The sequence below is a fragment of the Aquarana catesbeiana genome, linkage group LG07 (genome assembly GCF_042186555.1).
Source record: "Aquarana catesbeiana isolate 2022-GZ linkage group LG07, ASM4218655v1, whole genome shotgun sequence".
Classification (NCBI taxonomy): Eukaryota; Metazoa; Chordata; class Amphibia; order Anura; family Ranidae; genus Aquarana; species Aquarana catesbeiana.
The window spans coordinates 199,504,073-199,525,827 of NC_133330.1; the positions used below are offsets into that span (position 1 = coordinate 199,504,073).

The 21,755-nt window shown below is 41.3% G+C and overlaps 1 protein-coding gene across 6 annotated transcripts in view; it reads left to right on the plus strand.

Annotated features, from left to right (window-relative positions):
* The window catches only part of DENND1B (DENN domain containing 1B), a 422,418-nt gene that overhangs the window by 228,106 nt on the left and 172,557 nt on the right, over nucleotides 1-21,755 (plus strand). For all 6 annotated transcript variants that reach the window (XR_012235321.1, XM_073592973.1, XM_073592974.1 and 3 more), the window contains one exon: nucleotides 4,023-4,133. Coding sequence is in view for 5 of the 6 variants with exons in the window: in XM_073592973.1 (XP_073449074.1) it covers nucleotides 4,023-4,133 (111 nt within the window). In the remaining variant the exon portion in view is untranslated. The remainder of the gene's footprint in view (nucleotides 1-4,022; nucleotides 4,134-21,755) is intronic.

Genomic DNA, 21,755 nt, shown 5'->3' on the forward strand with positions numbered 1-21,755 from the left:
CACAACTGATTCAAGTCTGTCTGGCTGGTGTTCTAAGTTCTAAGTACCTTTTTGGTATTCAGGGGAGATTTAGCTCCCAATTGGTATTTTTAAAACTCAGGGCAATATGGTAATCCCTTCAATGCAGGACCTCTTGTCTGCAAGATCATTCAACCAACTTTCGGTTGAACAATGTTGCGGCAGTGACTTATATTAACCCTCAGTGAGGCACCAGAAGTTTTGTCACTTAAAGAGAAGCTCATTGAGTCTGCCTTGGGAAGAACTTTACAATCCAAACTTGATTGCCATGCGCATCCCAGGCATGGAAAACTGGCAGGCAGACTTCTTCAGACAACATCTGGACTAGAATAGTTTCTTCAACCTGTGGTGTTTCAAGACTTCTGTCACAGATGGGAGAAGCTGGAGGAGGTGGGCTTCCTGGCTTCTAGCTCAGCAGGTCTGTCCCCAAACCCAGGGATCCCTTGAGGTTGAATACTCTGGTGACTCTATGCACAATTCTCCTCTGAAGTTCCTTCCATTTAAAATCTGCAAGATCGAGATTGAGGGAATTCCAGTGATTCTCATTGCACCAAACTGGCCCAGGAGGACTTGGAATCTGGTCCTTGTCATATCCCTGGCAGACTGTCTGTGAGCCCTCCCAGATTGTCCAGGTCTTCTACTCCAAGGGTCAGTTTGCCACCGTGCTTTTGCTTTTCTGTCGCTGGTTTAAATGGCTTGGTTATTGGGGTCCAGGTTCTGAGGGACTAGAGCTTATAGGATTTCCGTCATCTCTACACTCCTAAACTCGGAAATTAACTCCTCGCAAAGTCTACTATCGATTCTTGAAAAGCATATTTTTCTTAGTACGAGACAGGGAATTTCTAACTCGGGAAGTTTCCTTTGACAAAACCTGTCTTTCTCCGGCATGGTCTGGATCACCAGTTGGTGTTGAGTATCATCAAGGGTCAAATCTCAGCATTAGCAGTTCTTTTTCAGAGACCAAATGCCTCTAACTTCTAGTGAAGGCCTTTGTACAGGGTGACTCTCACACTCTTCTTCCTGTACGTTCCCCAGTGGCTGTGGAATCTCAACCTGGTTCTGTCATCTCTTCAAAGGCTGTCATTTAAACCTAACAACAGGGATTTTCCTATGTCTATCCTTACTCCCAAGATTGCATGTCTTTATTGTCTTTGCTTCTGCAAAGTAAGTTTACGAGTTGGCAGCATTGACCTGTAAAGAACTCTTTATTGTACTACACAAGGACAAGGTTGTTTTGTGGCCCAGTGCCTTTTTCTTCCCTAGGCGGTTTCTTCCTTTCACCTTAACCAGGACATTGTTCTGTCATCTCTGCAATTCTTCTAAACATCCTAAAGAGATTTCTCTCCATTGTCTGGATAGTGGTATGCACTGTTCAGGTTTATTTCTCAACCACAGCTCATTTTCGACAGTCCAACTCCGTTTGCTGCCCCTGAATGCCCATGTAGGTCAACCTGCTTCTCGGCCCACTGTCGCTAGGTGGATACTACAGCACATTATTCAAACTTATGACCTCAAGGGCAACATCCCCCCTTTCCCAATCAAAGCACACTCCTCTAGAGTATAGGATTGTAGATTCATGGGTTTTTCAGTAACAGCCATCTGTTTCTTGGATATGCAAGGCTACCATCTGGTCTTCTGTTCAACTTTTTCTTAACTTTTACTATGTGGATGATCAGGCATCAGCTGATGTCCACTTTGGTCATAAGGTTCTTCAAATGGCTCTGTTTGCTCTTTTGAACCACCTGTTAACCTGGTAGTTTTCGTTGGGCCTGTTAGCCTTTTTTTAACCGTGTTGCCCACCCCTTAGTTGGACTGCTCTTGGATGTCCCTGTGTACCTGGTTACTCTTCCTGTGCCTCCCAATGTGTGATTAAGAAAAAAGGATTTTTGACTTGCCATACAATCCTTTTCTTAGAGTATATTACAGAACATAGGTCCTTCCCCCCCAGTTCTTATAATCCACTCCTGCTATTGTTTGCTAACAAAACTGAGGCATGCTTGGAGGGGATATACTGGGCTGTCTATACAGAGTAAAAATTTTAAAATGTTGGCTTTAACATATGGCACTGAAGAGCTAACACTTGGTTCACATTACTGCATATCACAGAGCACGCGCAAAAACACGTGTAATCCTGACACCCAAACGTACTGCTGTTTAACAGGTGCACAGGGATCCTATTAATTCCTAATAGTACCCCCAGTCATTGGCAAATGTGGTGCCTTTTCAGTGCGGCATGATTTTAACAAAAGCTTCAGGAACATTTTTTTCTGTGTTCCTGCGAGTGAAGCAGCCAACTGAAATGAAAAGGCAGCCCTACATGCAGCACACAGCCATACAGATGTAAACTAAGGGCTCATTCGCATGAGAGACTGGGTGGTGGTAAAACCACGCAGTTCTATTGTTTCTACCACCTCCAACTGCTCCCCCTTTAGCTACAGAGGCAGCAGCCAGGGGTGTATACATGTTGTCAGCGAGGCTGGAAGGATACCCCCAGGTGAATTGGACTGCGCTGAAACTGCCCAGCAGCTGCGTGGTTACACCGCAGTGAAGCTGCATTTAGGGGGATAAAACAGGCGTGGAAAAGGTGACAATATTGCCTCTTTACCACCTGTCAAATGCCTCTAAATAGCGATCAGAGCATAGGTCGCTTTTTCAGAAGAGCAGCAGTCTTTGCTGCTATTATGGACAAGCCGTAAAAAAGCAGTTCTGATCGTACAGGAGTAGGGGACAGGATCAAAAGTAACATACATACAGGCACATGCATACACACATATAAACACAGACATACTAACATACACACACATATAAACACACACACAAAGCCTTTATAGAAATTGCAGTACTTTACCTTCACTGGCACTGCAGGTTCTGCAATGTAGGAGGAGGCAGAGAGTACAGCATACATGCAGCACGATATCTCCCCTTGCTTTTACTTTGCATTTACTGTCTGACTGAACTCCCAAAGTGCCAATTTACAGTCTGTCTTAATTTACAGTCTTAAGTGAATGCCTTATCTTTACCAGGATGCCGCAGCACCCCTAAAGACCTCAGGCAGTACCCCAGTTGAGAAAGGCTGAGCTAGAGAATGGGACATGGATGAATGTGCCAAAGCAAGAGTGAAACACGGTGGTGGTTCCCTGTAGGTTGGAGCTACATTGTTGCGAACAGAGTTGGGAATTGGTGAAAATTGATGAAACCCTCCCTACTGGAAAGTACTAGTAGATAAATATTCATCATGCTATACCACCATGCAGCCAAAACCATAAAGAGATATCTACAGTGACAATCTGGGATTACTTGTAGAGGCAGGAGCAAGTTAGACATCCAATGTCTGCAGAGGAATTGTGGCAAGTTCTTCAGGGTGCTTGGCGCAATCTACCACCCAAATACCTTCCGTAATTGCTTGCATGTTTACCTAGGAGAATTGCTAATGTTTTAAACAAACAATCCAGGTAGATCTATTTTTACATACAGTATTTACATTGGTCCACCTCTTCACCTTGTCCAATCAAAGAATGCTTTGCAATCACGAGCTGAGCGGCCAAATTCTTGTGTTCACAATCCATCAGGCCAGCCGCTCAGCATGGGTCCCTGAAGCAAGTGAAGATCACTGAAGTAGTGTTTTGTTTACGTCAGTGATTTCCAACTTCTAGGGGCATTGGCCAGGTATGGTAAATACATAGCTACATTGGTCCAAGCTCAACCAATGTAACTATGTAAAATATACGCGTGGAATTCTTCTTTAAAGGCAAGGGCTGGTCACCAAGTCTTTTTTTTTTTTTTTTTTTTTTATTTCTAACACTTTATGGGTACAGTAATTTCTTGTGTAATAAAAACTATTCATTCCATTTTTTTTAAAAAGCATTTCTGATTTACAACATTTTTTATAACATTTTTTTACTTTTGCACAGTACTGTGTATATATGTGTGTGTAAACATTTATTCACATAGAATGTGTAACAATTTCACTGTAACTAAAGCTTGAATATGATTTCTTTCTACAGAGGAACCTGACAGAGTATTTTGTAGCAGTTGATGTAAATAATATGCTTCAGATCTATGCCAGCATGCTGCACGAACGCAGAATAATATTCACCTCCAGGAAATTAAGTACGGTAAGCAGTGTTGTGTGATGCATTGTGTATAATATGCACAGTGATGACTGAGATGCCAGGTTCACCCGTCTGTTGGTTTACATTGCTTCTATCAGCAGACCCACCCACAAGGAGAGTGTTTGGAGCTCCCTCATAACACAGACACTAAAATGCTTTTTTCCTGCATCCAGCACATATGTATACTCAGACTAAGGCCCTATTCACATCTGAGCGTTTCAATTGCGTATGTGCGCATAAGTAAACATGCCTTTCGGTGCATTTTGCTGCAAAGTGCTTAACCACCTCAATACAGGGCACGTACACCCCCTTCCTGCCCAAGCCATTTTTCAGTTTTCAGCGCTGTCGCACTTTGAATGACAATTGCGCGGTCGTGTTACACTGCACCTTAATTAAATTTTTATCATTTTTTTCCCCACAAATAGAGCTTTCTTTTGGTGGTATTTGATCACCTCTGCGGTTTTTATTTATTGCGCTATAAACAAAAGAAGAGGGACAATTTTGAAAAAACACAATATTTTTTACTTTTTGCTATAATAAATATCCAATTTTTTTTTTTTTTTAACAAATTTTTTCCTCAGTTTAGGCCGATACGTATTCTTCTACATATTTTTGGTAAAAAAAAATTGCGATAAGCGTATATTGATTGGTTTGCGCAAAAGTTATAGCGTCTACAAAATACGGGATAGATTTATAGCATTTTTATTATTTATTTATTTTTTACTAGTAATGGCGGCGATCTGCAATTTTTATTGTGACTGCGATATTGCGGCGGACACATCGGACACTTTTGACACATTTTTGGGACCATTCACATTTATACAGCGATCAATGCTATAAAATTGCATTGATTACTGTGTAAATGTGACTGGCAGGGAAGGGGTTAACACTAGGGGGCGCTCGAGGGGTTAATGTATTACCTAAGGAGGTGATTCTAACTGTGGGGGGAGGGGACTGACTGGGGGAGGTGACCGATCGCTGTCCCTATGTACAAGGGACACGCCATCGGTCTCCTCTCTTCTCTGACAGGACGTGGATCTGTGTTTACATGCACAGATCCACGCTCCTGCTGTGTTACCCGGCAATCGCGGGTGCCCGGCGGACATCGCGGCCGCCGGGCACGCGCACCAGGTCCCGAGTGACACGGCGGGCGCACGCGCGCGCCCCCTAGTGGCTCGGGAAGGCGAGGACGTCATATGACGTCCTCCCAGAATAACAAGCCTCGTCCAGCCGTCATATGACGGTGGGCGGTGGCTTAGTGGTTAAAGTGATACTAAACACACACGGTTTAATTTACATTGTCCTTTCTACACGGAGCAAAAGTGTAAATGCCACACTTTTGTGTTTGTCTCTATTTATCATGAGCTGAACTCAAAGATCTATGACTTTTTCTATGTACACAAAAGGCCTATTTCTCTCAAATATTAACAAATCTGTCTAAATCTGTGTTAGTGAGCAATTCTCCTTTGCTGAGATAATTCATCCACCTCACAGGTGTGGCATATCAAGATGCTGATTAGACAACATGATTATTACACAGGTGTGGCTTAGGCTGGCCACAATAAAAAGGCCACTCTAAAATGTGCAGTTTTATCACACAGCACAATGCCACAGATGTTGTAAGTTTTGAGGATTCTGACTGCAGGAATGTACACCAGAGCTGTTGCCCCTGAATTGAATGTTCATTTCTCTACCATAAGCTGTCTCCAAAAGCGTGTCAGAGAATTTGGCAGTACATTCAACCAGCCTCACAACCGCAGACCACATGCAACCACACCAGCCCAGGACCTCCACATCCAGCATCTTCACCTCCAAAATCGTCTGAGACCAGCCACCTGGACAGCTGCTGCAACAATCGGTTTGCATAACCAAAGAATTTCTGCACAAACTGTCCGAAACCATCAGGGAAGCTCATCTGCATGCTCGTCATCCACATCTGGGTCGCAACTTGACTGCAGTTCTTCGTCGTAACTGACTTGAACGGGCAATTGCTCACATTTGATGGCGTCTGGCACTTTGGAGAGGTGTTCTCTTCACAGATGAATCCCGGTTTTCACTGTACAGGGCAGATGGCAAACAGTGTGTATGGCATTGCGTGGGTGAGCGGTTTGCTGATGTCAACGTTGTGGATCGAGTGGCTCATGGTGGCAGTGGGGTTATGGAATGGGCAGGCGTATACTATGGACAACAAACACAGGTGCATTTTATTGATGCCACTTTGAATGCAACAGAGATATCATGACGAAATCCTGAGGCCCATTGTTGTGACATTCATCCATGACCATCACCATGTTGCGGATCTGTACACAATTCCTGGAAGCTGAAAACATCCCAGTTCTTACATGGCCAGTATACTCACCGGACATGTCACCCATTGAGCATGTCTGGGATGCTCTGAATCGGCTTATACGACAGCGTGTTCCAGTTGCTGCCAATATCCAGCAACTTTGCACAGCCATTGAAGAAAATTTGACCAACATTCCACAGGCCACAATTAACAACCTGATCAACTCTATGCGAAGGAGATGTTCTGCACTGCATGAGGCAAATGGTGGTCACACCAGATACTGACTGGTTTTCGGACCCCCCAATGCAGTAAAACTGTGCATTTTCGAGTGGCCTTTTATTGTGGCCATCCTAAGGCACACCTGTGCAATAATCATGCTGTCTAATCAGCATCTTGATATGCCACACTTGTGAGGTGGATGGATTATCTCAGCAAAGGAGAAGTGCTCACTAACACAGATTTAGACAGATTTGTGAACAATATTTGCGAGAAATAGGCCTTTTGTGTACATAGAAAAAGTCGTAGATCTTTGAGTTCAGCTCATGATAAATAGGGGCAAACACAAAAGTGTTGCGTTTATAATTTTGCTCAGTGTATTTCTGTATGTGGATGATGGTGCTGTAATTAGTTTAATATAAAAAGAACCTTTTTAACCATCGATATACAGCTGTCACATGACCCAGCTCTTTCCCAGCCTGTCCTCAGGGAAACAAGCAGGAGGAGCTTCTAGTCCTCTGCTGCTGGCCACATTTCAACAACAAAAACAACAAACGCTCCAAAGATGCTGCTTGCAGGAGTTTTTTTTAATGTCCTACCAGCGCATCCCTTCAGTGTTAAAGCACTCTGGCTTTCACACTGAGACTGCTGGGGAGCCGTTTTTCAGGCGCTTTACAGGCACTATTTTTAGCCCAAAAGCGCCTGAAAAACGTCTCAGTATGAAAGGGGTCTTAGCATTATTACCTCTTTAGGCATGCCTGTGGGGCTAGCCTGCACCTGTATGCAGGTCCGTAAAGATGCCTCATGCTCCTATGCAGGCCTGATGCTTTAGTGCACTCACTGTACCTGTGCTGGCTCGGTTCTGGGGACTTACTGCACCCCCTCTTCCTCTTTGAATGAGATCTCTGTCCCGGCAATGTTTCCTGGTCTTCTCTTTGAGCAAATAGGCCAATTTTTTCACATTATCTGATTTTGCTGTGGCCTATAGGTGGCTGACATTGAGGCATTTACCTCCTTTCATTACTTTGTTTTGAGTTGTGAGCACCCCCCCTAGGGAAAACAAAATCACGAACACGACAGGTTATAAACCTAAAGAAAAGATGGATTTTCCGCATGAGGTAAGGGTACTCTCCTCCCCCAGTAGGGTACTCTCCTACCAGTAGGTCTTTTTTTGCCTGTGGTAAGGAAGGGTTATTTTTTGTCCCTCTGTCTTTTAATGCCAAGTCTAAGACAGCAACATATTTTTTGTAAGAAGACATAAAAAGAGCTTTAATCAGTGATGGGACACCTCCACTTTTCAGAGTGGGGGGACTTCTGCAGGCTTTCTGATCCTAGCAAATCTTGGACGCATGGGTTCAGAATGTTTTCAGTTTGTTTCTCTTTTCATTGACGTATGACATTTGTCGGCAGCAGTAGGGAATATGTGTACCCAGTCAAGAATATTTGTAAATCTGACAAGCCAACTGTCGGATGTCGGATGCAATTGGGCAGCTATACAGCCACCCAGTTCATATATGTTAAGCCCTACTAGGTGGATGTTTGGGCTTCTTCTGATGACAGTTTTGGGCGTAAGGTTCTAAAAGCTGCTCTTTGAGTTTGTAGAGCCTTCTTGACCTGTTTTATATATAAATATATTGGAAAAAGTTGCGCTACTAATGACACAAAAAAATTAATAAAATCAGCAGCCAGCATCAACAATGTGACAAATTGTATATAAAATGGATATTAAAAAATGCAGCGCTAAGGGAATATAAACACCCCCGAGGGTCACCTTTGGGGTGAGTATTCCACTGGTGAATGATAAGTGATAATACAAATATACAAAAATACACTAAAAGTGTCAAGTGCATGAAAGATGATGGGTGAACTTGTGTACATGGCACAAACAAGTACTTGGAGTACATATAGTCATATGACAAAGGCTGATCGAGATGACAATAGGCATATGATAAACATAAACAAGTCCACAAACTCCTTTGTGTAGAGATATATAGTCTGTTGGAGATGGCAATAAATAATAATCTTTCTTGTGATGAAAGAAAAAAGATATATAATAAAAGAAGTGACTTCCACACATGGCAATCTGGGATGTGCATCAAATACCAAAGTCGGGGAGTGGATACTCTTACCCCAAAGCGTGGACACACGCCAGCGGCGGTGGGTCAATCGAGCCAGCGAACTCTCCAACCAGAACTGTTGCAGTTAGATGGTATATACCAGTATCTATATCCAAGAGGATCAGTGGTAGATATTCACAGTAAGGCCTCCAGCCAACAGGTGTTTGTAGTCATCCGACCGACATCCCACCGACAGCGCAAATCGGGGGAAAAAAGAAAAAAAGGGCCTCCGCATAGTGCAGATGAATCCGAGATAAAAAACATTTAATTCAATTAAAACAAATAAAAAACGTACAAACCATCAATCAAGATGTGTACATGAAGTGATCACAAAAAATATGGTAAGTACAGCGTGGTATAAGGAGCCAAGCAGGCTATGTACCCAACATGTTTTGAACTAATGTTCTTCTACTGGGGCATAAAGGCTTATGTTATTCCCAGTGGTGCAATGCAATGGTACCCTATAAACCTCATTACACGTGTTCTAGTCTACAAGAATACATTTTATACTCATGTGAGGATCTCTGTAAAAATCCCCCTAAAGAGTGCATAGAATGCATTAAGATAACAAACCTTCTGCCTTTACAACCACTTTAAACTGTTGAGAGCCTAGTATGCATTTGATCCAACCCAATGATAGTTTTCTTCAGTTATCTTCCATGCCGATTAATTGTAATGTTTAATAAATAGAAAAGTGCGCTTTGACTGGGAATCTCCTGTTGTTCTGTATTCAGTGGTTGAAATGTAGACTTTCAGGTTTTTGTATGACAGTCACATTACAATATAGATTAAAGTGGTTGTAAATGCTAAACGTTTTTTACCTTAATGCATTCTCTGCACTTTTTAGGGGGATTTTTACACAGATCCTGACATGAGTATAAAATGTGTGCTTGTAGACTAGAACACATGTATTGCGGTTTATAGGGTACCATTGCATTGCACCATTGGGAATAACATGTATTGGATTATTGTAGCGCCATATTTCATGGCACAGAGTGTGTCTGGAGCATTCTTTTGAAAAAAAAAGCTTTCTTCATTTATTCAATCTCCCCCAGACAACTTCTAAGTATGTGATTTACTCCATTATCCACCTGCTCACTTTTTAAAAATAAAATGAGTGGGGAAGAGGACTGACTTATAGAAATTGTGCTTTAAATACATTAAGTAAATTTTTCTTTTTTTTTTTTTTCTTTTCTTTCTGTTTATTAAGAGTTCTTAACACTCTTTCATTTCATTGGTTCCATGAAACTCTTGAGCAACATAATGAGTTTTCTGATTATTCACACATGCAGAAGGCGCATAAAAAACAGTGAAGAGCTTCTTACAATAGTGTCTGCCATCACCTGGATGCACATAGATGTTCCTTTGTGAACCAAGAGGGTTCTTTTTTTAGAGTGTTCTCTATAAGCCCCCTCCACCCTGTTCTAATCTACTGTACCTTCAGTCCTTACGCATTTGTGCACAATGGTTTTCTTGTCCTCTGATTAATTGCGTTTTTCTGTTCATGCTCTCTGTTATGCTATGATAGAGAACTAACTAAAGGGAATGCAAGGTAGGCACCTGCAGTTACACTCTTCATCAGGTCACATCAAGTTATGTAGTCAGTGACATAGGCAGTGTGACTGAGACCATTTTCTATGGCTGCCATGCAGTTGCAATAAAAAAAAATGTTTGAACCCTTTAGATCAAACTGGAGGTCTTTCTAAATGGCTTCTAAAATGAGGTATGACCGTTAAATCAGGTAAGGTTTTATTGAACATTTTTCACATAACACAGACAAATAAGACCAATATGGTACGGTTTCACTCCTTTACTTCACTTAACCAGGTGTGATCTTTAAAGTTGAGTTCCAGGTATGTGCTTTTTTTGGGGGGGTTCAGTTGGGTATTAAAAATGTATACATACACGGATCCAGCTTGTAATTCCATACCTGGCTGATCTCTGCAAGTGTAGAACCACTTTAGATGTTGCTTCTATTACAGTGATCTTCGCTGTCTTCTAGATCCCATTATGAGCCTTCTGCACTGCTGCATAGTAACCATGATGTCATTAGCTCAGCACGGGTGCCATTTAGAGAACACCTTCTATTTTCTCAGTTAATTCAGAGCTTTCTTTAATTGGATGAGGTGTAAAAATGTGGTGACTTCATGAGAAATAAGCAAAACATTCTCTGAATGCTGCCCGTGCCATGCGGGAGATTCACTGTGATTATTATGCAGCAGGGCAGCTGGCTCGGCAAAGAATCTGGAAGACAGACTGTAGTAGCAGCAGCTACTCAGCCTCTACAAGTATTGGCTATGGCTAGGTATGAAGTATGTCTACTTACATTTGTAGCTGGACTAATGCAATAAAAAATTAAAAAATAACATACCTAAAATTCTGCTTTAACTTGAAGAGAAACTATTCTGGTTGGGGGGCAATTTTATTTATTCTTAATGGACCACTATAGCAAAAAATATTGTATTCTGGTAACTGTATGCCATTAATACCTTTTAACAATAGTGTTCAGTAAATTAATTGATTTAATTACAAGTATATATATATATATATATATATATATATATATATATATATATATATACTGTATATAGACATGTATTCTCCACGTTTTATATGCAGGCCTAGCTGTCAAACAAAAGTGACAGTTACAGGCATTTGAGTTTAGGCTCTTTTTCTAATTAAAAATTCCACGTTGAAGACTTTCACCTACTTGAGAAGGCTTTTTTCCAACAAAGAATATACAGATGAACATATGTAAATTAGCTGAGAGCTTCATCTGTTGGATGGAAAAGTATATTTGAAATATATTCATTTGTAGTATTTTATATTTTCCTGATACATTTTTCAAAATGTAAAATGTATACAATACATTCCAGTTACTTGCTTACAGACTTTACGTACCAGTCACCTAAGTAATCAGGCTGCTGTATTATCCTTCAAATGAAAGCTCACATTGAGTGATATTACTTGTTTTGGAAAAAACAATAGAAATCAAATCTAGCTTGGCCAATTGACTTTCCCCCTGAGCAGGCTTTGTTGGGGAAAGAAAGGTACCGTATATACTCGAGTATAAGCCGAGTTTTTCAGCACATTTTTTAGGCTGAAACCCCCCCCTTGGCTTATACTCGAGTGTGGGTGCAGCCTCACTGTGCCCATCTGCAGCTGTACCTTTGATAACTAAAACAGCGGGTGTCTCCCGCTGTGTCATGCAGTCTGTTTGGCGGCTGTCCATTGTAACAAAGCCCCGCCTCCTCCTCATCCATGATAGAGGAACACGGATACAATGCTGGGAATCTGTATTAGTGTTCTGTCTATCATGGACGAGGAGGAGGCGGGGCTTTGTTACAATGGACGGCCGCCGAAAAGACTGCATGACACAGCGGGAGACACCCGCTATTTTAGTTATCAAAGGTGCAGTAGGGCACAGTGAGGATACAGGTGGGCACAGTGAGGCTGCAGATGGGCACTGATGATACAGGTGGGCACAGTGAGGCTGCAGATGGGCATTGTTTACCCAGTAGCTGCTGCATTTCCCACCCTAGGCTTTTACTCGAGTCAACACATTTTCCCAGTTTTTTGTGGTAAAATTAGGTGCCTCGGCCTATACTCGAGTATATATGGTAAACAGACAAATATCCCCTCATCTGAACAAAATAGTTTTTTTTTTTTTCTTAAATCTGCACTTCATTTCTGGGCACCAGTTTACAAAAAGGGTGTTGTGGACCTAGTTACCTAATTCTGGGTAAACTTAGGCTATGGGGAAAAATTAATATTACCAAATTTTGTAAAGCTGGCCCTACACCAGAAGGAATTAGTTTGAATTTTTTTCCCAACGTTTGTATATCTTAATGGTTAGTAGTGTCATATCAATGTTTTTTTTTTGACTGCAGTGATGAGAAACTTCAGCGGAGGATGGAAATTTTTTTTCTCAAAAAGTCGTACATATTGTAATTAAAAAAGCAGAACGAAACTGTGCCCCTCAATTGTTCCTTCTTAATAAGGGCAGCACAGTAAAGCTGTACAAAACATTCTGCATTAATTTGAAGCCCGTTCGCATGTCTCTTGCTTATTTTGAAGTGGTTTTTAAAATCTTGCTTTCCGGGAGAAGCTGGTGCCATGTTAGCTGATGTCTTCCGAGTCCACAGAGCGCTGTGCTTCTGTGCTGTTGATGGGGGAATCAAGCGATTTTCTTCCACAGATTGCAGGAAAGAAAATCAAAGCATCTATGGCCTGCCTAAGTGTTTGTGTAGATCAGTGCACTATTATTATTATTATTATTATTATATTATTATACATATTATTATATTATAAGTATAAGGCCAAACTTTTTCTTTAGGTTTTTATATAGTGGAAAGGTTTTTTGACACCAGTCAGGGTTTTATTGCTGTCTGTGTCCAGTTAGGGAGAATAACACTTTATAATTTGAAAGAAAATCCTGCATTTTGAGTTGAGAATAGGAATAGACAGGTAATCTTCCAATAGGGACACTAGCTTTGGTGGAAATATTGCATGAAATGTAACTGCGCTGATCCAAAAGTGCTTATACAATATTACCACTAAACGGTGTCTACAAAATGTGCACAAACATCAAAGCTACATATCTGTAAAGTGCAAAGTAACGATATATCATTCTATTGTGCAAGCAATTGAGTGCAAAATATCAAAAACCCCAGAACATAGGTTTTTTTTACAATAATCCCCAAATTCCACTTCACAACTTTATCATTTAAATCCCATGTGCGTAGTGTGCCTAAATTCACATCTGTGCTTTTTAACCACTTGCTTACTGGGCACTTAAACCCCCCTCCTGCCCAGACCAATTTTCAGCTTTCAGCGCTGACGCACTTTGAATGACAATTGCACGGTCATACAACACTGTACCCAAATTTTCACACAAATAGAGCTTTCTTTTGGTGGTATTTAATCACAGCTGGGATTTTTATTTTTTGCTAAACAAACAAAGATGTAAAATTTAGAAAAAAAAAAAATCACATTTCATAGTTTGTTATAAAATTTTGCAAACAGGTCATTTTTCTCCTTCATTGATATGCGCTGATGAGGTGGCACTGGTGGGCACTGATAGGCTGCACTGATGGGCACTGATAGGAAGAGATAAGGCGACACTGATGGGCACAGATAAGGTGGCACTGATGAGTACCACTGATAGATGGCACTGATGGGCACTGATAGGTGGCACCGATGGGCACTGGTAGGTGACACTGTTGATGGGTTTGCGCTGGTGGGCACTGGTAGGCGGCACTGTTGTCTACTGTTAGGTGACACTGTTAGGTGGCACGGGTGGGCACTGAGGAGCTGGCGGCAGCTCTCCGTGATCGGGGCTGTCAGAGCAAGGGGAAAAAATAGCTGATTACCGGCTCTGTTTACATCACATGATCAGCTGTCATTGGCTGCTAGCTGATCACGTTGTAAGGGTTCGGGATCGACCCCTTACTCTGATCTGTGTTCCAGCGAGTCTCATAGACTCGCTGATCACAGAGCGCGCCATGCGCGCCCTGCAGGAGGCGCGCAGGCCGCTCGGGCACAGGAGGACATCAATAGACGTACTCCCGGCAAAGCAGGTCCGCGCTGTAGCCGTCATTCGGCTATAGCGCAGATCTGGAGTAGTTAAGAGCCTTTTCGCCACTTCGTGTATCACCACCACCTTCTGAAATGGGCACTCACCAGAACCTAGAAAAAACTTTGCCTTTGTTTTATATTGGGATAGCCACTCCACTTTCCTGGTGTTTCTCCAATTAGGTTGCCACTAGTTACTCCTCATATCTCCATGTCAACCTTGATATCTCATAAGAAGTAAACATCCATCATTGCGCAACATGCTTTTATAAAATTTATTTTAAACCAATAAGGTAAACATCCAAAATGTATAAAATGTGTACTCACAATTTAGGTGCCTTTTAGACCGGCACTGAATCTTTCCAGCAGTGTATTTTTTGGGGGGTTTAGCTCCGCTGCTTCGTCTCCCGTGATCGGTGTGCTTTCCAAGCCTCGATCTGGTGCCGGTTAGGACAGGAAGTGATGTTGGTGATTACCCAGAAGCCTCTACACGTTTTGCATACATACATACATGCATCATCAGTAAGCTGGGTACGCCATCTTTGTTATGGTATTTATACCCTTAATGGCAATTATTCAGCCAAATCGCTAAAAGAAACCAAAAGTGCGTCATGATTTTACTATTGTTGTTCCTATGTCTTCCGCCATTATAGTTACTGGAAATTTCAAATTGTGTTATGTTTACAAATGGGGCCGTGGCTTCTCGCTCCCAACAATACCTGTTTGTTTCATCCTTACATAATTTTGACATATTTTGGCACGCCAAAAAATGATGGCTGGAAGAACTTTACACTCTTATATTGCAGCTTTGGTGACCCTTGTTACAACTAGGTATTGCCTCACTTTGGAGGGATATCCTCTCCCTACCTGTTTAGGCTATGAGCATGGATGTGAAGGGAGATCTTCCCTAAGGGGACACAAAAAACCTAATGAGGTTATAAACGTCCTTTAGCCCAGGTTCACACTGACAGCGGGAATGAAATCGTGCAAGTTCAGCTGAACTCGCTCGATCTCATTCCTGCATGTCAGTCCCGACTTCGGGGGCGATTTCAGAGACATCTGTGCGGGTTGCTGCACAGATGTCAATGGAAATAAGGGCCCTAAGTAACCAAATGTAGTACAGAACCTACTTTTGGGAATCGGTGCGATGCCACGGACTGTTGCTGCCAATTTGGCATGCGATTTGACATGCCAAATCGCTCCAATGTGAACCAGGGCTTACTCTATCGAAAATTAAAGCAAAATCTGCTTATAGTTCAACTTCAAAGAGTCATTCAGCCTGAATTTAGTATTTCACCTTTGAGCAGTTACATTTATTGTAATAAATGTTATTAGTTGTACATACTTTTAGGTTTGAAGAAGCATTCTTGTTTAGTTTTTAAGAATATCCACAGTATTTACCTCTGCGTATGATGGTAAAGAAAGTCTTTGCAAGACAAATATTTTTGCTGGCGTCTTACTGGTGCACAGAACATCCCATTTTCTCTCCCAAAGCATTCCATCAGAAGGAGTGAGTTACGTTTATCTGGGGGAAGGAAGGCGATAAGGTTCACCTTTACAGGCTGACAGTCTTCAAGGGCAATGTTTTATCAGAACAAGAAAGGCTAATTATTAGAAAAATATATTTAGATATCTATATGAGAAAAAGAAAACAAGACCTCACCCGGCTAGCCTCCTACAATTCATTGCAAAGCTAATCCTGCATGTCTTTTCATGTTTTCAGCTATAAATCTCTGTGAGATGGCGAAAGTGGAATAAAAAGATGCAAGATTAACTCTATGCAGTAAAATGTTTTAGAGTATAGTTAAAAGTGCATATACTAATTTAAATGATATGTGCAATCATATAATGTAGAAGCTGCATTTCTGTCTGGCTTTTCACCCTTCTTATTTTTTGTATGGCAGTGATACCAGGGAAAAATACATTTTTAAAGGACCAGGCAACCTATAGATGATGTTCTAGTTCTGGGTAGCTCCCAGTGGATTAAATCACTAACCGGCTTTATAGGGAACAGTGAATCTGTAAGCAGAAAGACTTCTAAACCCACATTCCTGGGTCCACAGCCATCATAAAAGGATCTTACTCTCTTTGTTCGATATTTTTTTATTGTATGGAGAATACATTGTCACCATTGAGTCCTGTTTTACAGCAGCTGGTGGTGTAGCAAGACTTCATAGGTCTATGCACATAGGTGAAAAAACGCTGCATTTGTAACCTTGTTGCTTTTTCTGAAAATGGGTGAATTGTTGTCTATAGGACAATACAAACCATTGCGTAAAGATAAGTAATGCAGTGATGAGTTTAAAGCTGTAAAATGAAAATAGAAAATTTTACATTTGGGTATAGCAATTTACCCGCATATACATGATAGGCATGAAAATGTAAGTGCATAGGCGGAAATTACAACACTGGCAGAAAAGGATGAAAAATAATTTTACATGTGTATACACATATAAGTTTACATACCTGTACATGCATACTGAATATGACTTTGTGATTTTTTTTTTGTTTAGGATCTTTTGCCAGGAATGTCCTGTGTGTAAACATAAGTAAATTACTTCCATGTTCAGGAGGTCATAATGCATGGAGTAGAGAAGGAACCTATGTCTGGGAGATCCAGCAATTTTTTATTTAGACCAAAAATATCTATTTATAACTTAAAAATCAGTTTTGGTTGGAATAATGCTTTAATACACAATGTAGAACATAGAACTGGAGGTTAAATGCAAGCTATATTGTTTTTGAATAAATTGTTTTATAGGTGTAAGTTTTCATTATATAGATACAGTGCAACAGATTTGTCCGAAAACCTTTGAGAACTGTTGAAGTAAATTATCATGCAACTTCACTGCAGTTGGCTAAAGAAGTAGAAAGCCAAACTGGGGTGGTTGTTTCCCATGATATAATATGGCATATAGTGCAGAGGAATGGCTTGCATGCGTGTCGTCCACGAAGAAATCCTCTCCTAAAGCCCATGCACAAAAAAGCCCATCTAGAATTCGCCAGGGCCTACGCCGAAATAGAAGACTACTGGGACTCTTTACTCTGGAATGTTGAGACCAAGATAAATGTTTTTTGAACTGATGGCTTTAAAACTGTATGGTGTCGCAAAGGTGAGGAGTACAAAGAAAAATGCATGGTGCCTACAGTGAAACATGGTGAGGGCAGTGTCCTTCTTTGGGGCTGCATGAGAGCTGCTGGTGTCAGAGAGCTACATTTCATTGATGGTTTTATGAATTCATAGATGTACTGCTCTCTATTGAAATACCATTACTCTGTGCCCTTGGTCGTCATGCACATTTCCAACATGACAATAATCCAAAGCAAACATCTAAGGCCACTATTGCATTTCTGGAGAACAGGGTGAAAGTGATTTAGTGGCCAATATGTCTCCTGATCTGAATCCAATCGAACACCTATGGGGAATTCTGAAGAGACAATTTGAGCATCATTCTCCATCCAGCATCTAGGCTCTAAAAGAGGTCATTCTTGAAGAACTGAAAAAGATAGATGTTGCAGTATGTCACCAATCTGTTCATTCCATGCCTAAAAGACTCAGTGCTGTCCTTACAAATCATGTAGGTCATACAAAATACTATATGCAGTTTTTTGTTGTGGGGTGTATTTATTTTTGCATCAACTAATTTGAGTAAAACTAAATATTTTGTAATCAAAGTTATATCATTAACCTTACTTTCATGTAATGAGCTAAACAAAGGTTCTATTAACCACTTGACAACTGGGCACCCCCTTCCTAACCAGACCAATTTTCAGCTTTCAGTGCCCTCACATTTTGAATGACAATTACTCAGTCATGCAACACTGTACCCATATGAAATTTCCGTCCTTTTTTTCACACAAATAAAGCATTCTGTTGGTGGTATTTGATCACCTCTGGTTTTTTATTTTTTTTGTGCTATAAATGAAAAGGGACTTAATTTTGTTTAAAAAAAATGCATTTTTTCTTCATTTTTGTTATAACATTTTGCAAATAAGTAACTTTTCTTCATAAATTTGGGCCAAAAGTTATGCTGCTACATATCTTTGGTAAAAAATAACCCAAATTAGTGGATATTATTTAGTCTGTGTGAAAGTTAGAGTCCACAAGCTATGGTGCCAATCACTGAAAATTGATCACATCTGATCACACCTGATGTAATGACAGCCCCCCAAATGACCCCTTTTTGGAAAGTAGACATTCCAAGGTATTTGGTAAGAGGCATGGTTAGTTTTTTTTGAAGTTGTCATTTTTTCCCACAATTCTTTGCAAAATGAAGATTTTTTTTTTATTTTAAATATTTTTTTCACACCAAATTGTCATTATAACAGGTTATTTCTTTCACATGGCATGTACATCCCACAAATGACACCCCAAAATATATTCTGCTTCTCCTCCTGAGTATGGCGATACCACGTGTGTGAGACTTTTACACAGCCTGGCCACATACAGAGGCCCAACATTGAAATAGCACCTTCAGGCGTTCTAGGAGCATAAATTACACATCTAATCTCTCAACCACCTATTACACTTTTGAAGGCCCTGGAGCACCAGGACAATGGAAACGCCCACAAAGTGACCCTTGGAAAGCAAACACCCCAACGTATAATCTATGAGGCATAATGAGTCTTTTGAATGGTTCATTTTTTTCCAGAAGTTTTTGGAAAATGTGGAAAAAAAATGAAAACGCAATTTTTTTACACAAAGTTGTCCATTTATAAGATATTTCCAACACTTAGCATAAATGATACCCCAAAATATATATTCTGCTACTCCTCCTGAGTATGGCGATATCACATGTGTGAGCTTTTTACACAGCCTGGCCACATAGAGGCCCAACATCCAAGGAGCACCATTAGGTGCTCTAGGGACATAAATTACGCATCTAATTTCCTTACAATCTATTACATTTTTGAAGGCCCTTCATATTTCTAACACATAGCATGAACATACCAAGAATTACACCCCAAAATGCATTCTACTGAGCAAAGGGTAAACAAAAGATTATCTGTGGTTTTAGTAGTGCAGTTGTCCACAGGAAGAGAGCCCTGATCCAGGCAGTAAGCAGGGACGTGGTCAGCGACAGTAAATGGAATTGTCCAGGCAGCAGGCAGGACTATTGTCCATAGTCAGTACAGGCAGGGGTACTGTCCATGTACAGTCCAGGGTCAGTGCAAGTAGAGACATTGCCAGCAGTGCCAAAATATTGGTCCTGGTAGTAAGCAGGAACATGGTCCAAGTAGCAGGCCAGGAAAGAATGGGGACAGGGGAAGAGGCTTCTACCACCCAAATCTCTTTGAAGCCTCCAAGTGTCCAGAACCTTATCCGGGAATTAGAAAACTAAAAAATGATGTTTATTTCATCCAGAAAAACAATTCTGGAGCCCCTCACACTTGTGAGACCTCTGTGTTCCCACTAGCATCGCAGGGTAAAAGATCAGTCCAAGAGGCAGGCAAAAAACTTGGTCAAACAGTCCAGGGTCAGTTCCTGAGCAGGCAGATGTAGGTACAGTTTAGCGTTAGGCAGCAGCTTGGTCGTATAACCGGCCAGGGTTGGTTGCGGAGAAGGCAGATGTATGTACAGTTCAGTGCAGTGGCATAAGGGGTGTGGAGTAAAATGACAGGAAATGAGAATTACGTTTACTATACTTCTCTAATAATGTAGAGAAGTATGGTAACAGCAGAAAAATTCCCTGGTTGGGAAGGACATCGGGGACAATAATACGTGGTGTCTCTTCTATCTCCTCCTCTGGAGCACACCTGGCATTTCTTCTGACGTCTGTGGCCTGTTTCACGAGGTGGGGGGATTTTCTCAGGAAAGTGGCGTTCGTGGAGTCTGGACTCACGCAATCAGAGCAAATATTTTCTGGTGGGCTTTCAGGGTACAAAAGGGCAGAGATAACTTGTTCTTGGTAGTGCAGATAGGATACAGGGGTCTCAGTAGATTTTTTGGTAAGTAACATAAGTGTTATACATGGCCAAACTGAAAAAAATTAATGGACACTTTTTTTTATACCAATGGTGGGATTTTCTTGTGGGAAGATAGGGTTCAATTATCTGATCATTGAAGTCCACTCCCCCATGAACAAATTATAGTCATAGACACAAGCTGGTTTCTGGATTGGGCCGTTTCTTCTGGGGACTTCCGTGTAGGTGTCGTTATAGATTGATGTGAGCATGTGGACGTTTCATCTATCCCTCCACCTGACAGCCAATAGCAGTGTCTCCCCTCGTCGTAGCCTTTCATTGATGAGTTTTTGCGGGAAGCCCTTTCTATTGGCTCTTACTGTACCACATGCTGGGGTGCCCCTCTGGTGAAGATTGCGGAAGAGGGGCAAGCTTGTATAAAAATTATCCACATAAAGATGGTATCCCTTTCCAAGGAGTGGATAGACAAGCTCCCAGACAACTTTTCCGCTGGCTCCAATATTCTCTGGGATTTCAGGGGATACAGTTGGGAGTCCTTCCCTTCATACACCAGGAAGGCTCGGTCACAAAGTTTGTACATTTTAATCCCATATCGGACACTTTTGCTGGGGATAAACTGTTTGATGCCCAGCCTGCATGAGAATTTTACAAGGGACTCATCCACGGAGATATTCTGGTCGGGGGTATATAACTAGGGGAATTTTTCAGAGAAATAATTTAGGAGTGGCCAAATTTGTCATTTCGGGGAGGGCACTGGGTGTTGTCATTATAGTGGAGGAACCGCATAATCATAAGGTATCTTGATCTTGGCATAATGGATGAGAAGAGTGGCATGTGGTGGATGAGGTTGGTAGACCAATAGGAGTACAATTCGTTTTTTTTTTTGTTTTTTTTGTGAGCCCCATAGTAAAAGTTAGGCCTAAAAAAATGTTGAATTACATAGTTACATAGTAGGTGAGGTTGAAAAAAGTCACAAGTCCATCAAGTCCAACCTATGTGTGTGATTATGTGTCCATATTACATTATATATCCCTGTATGTTGCGGTCATTCAGGTGCTTATCTAATAGTTTCTTGAAGCTATCAATGCTCCCCGCTGAGACCACTGCCTGTGGAAGGGAATTCCACATCCTTGCCGCTCTTACAGTAAAGAACCCTCTACATAGTTTAAGGTTAAACCTCTTTTTTTCTAATTTTAATGAGTGGCCGCGAGTCTTGTTAAACTCTCTTCTGCGAAAAAGTTTTATTTCTATTGTAGGGTCACCAGTATGGTATTTGTATATTGAAATCATATCCCCTCTCAAGCGTCTCTTCTCCAGGGAGAATAAGTTCAGTGCTCGCAACCTTTCCTCATAACTTAGATCCTCCAGACCCTTTCTTAGCTTTGTTGCCCTTCTTTTTACTCGCTCCAGTACATCCTTCCTGAGGACTGGTGCCCAGAACTGGACAGCATACTCTAGGTCCGGCCGGACCAGAGTCTTGTAGAGTGGGAGAATTATTGCTGTGCT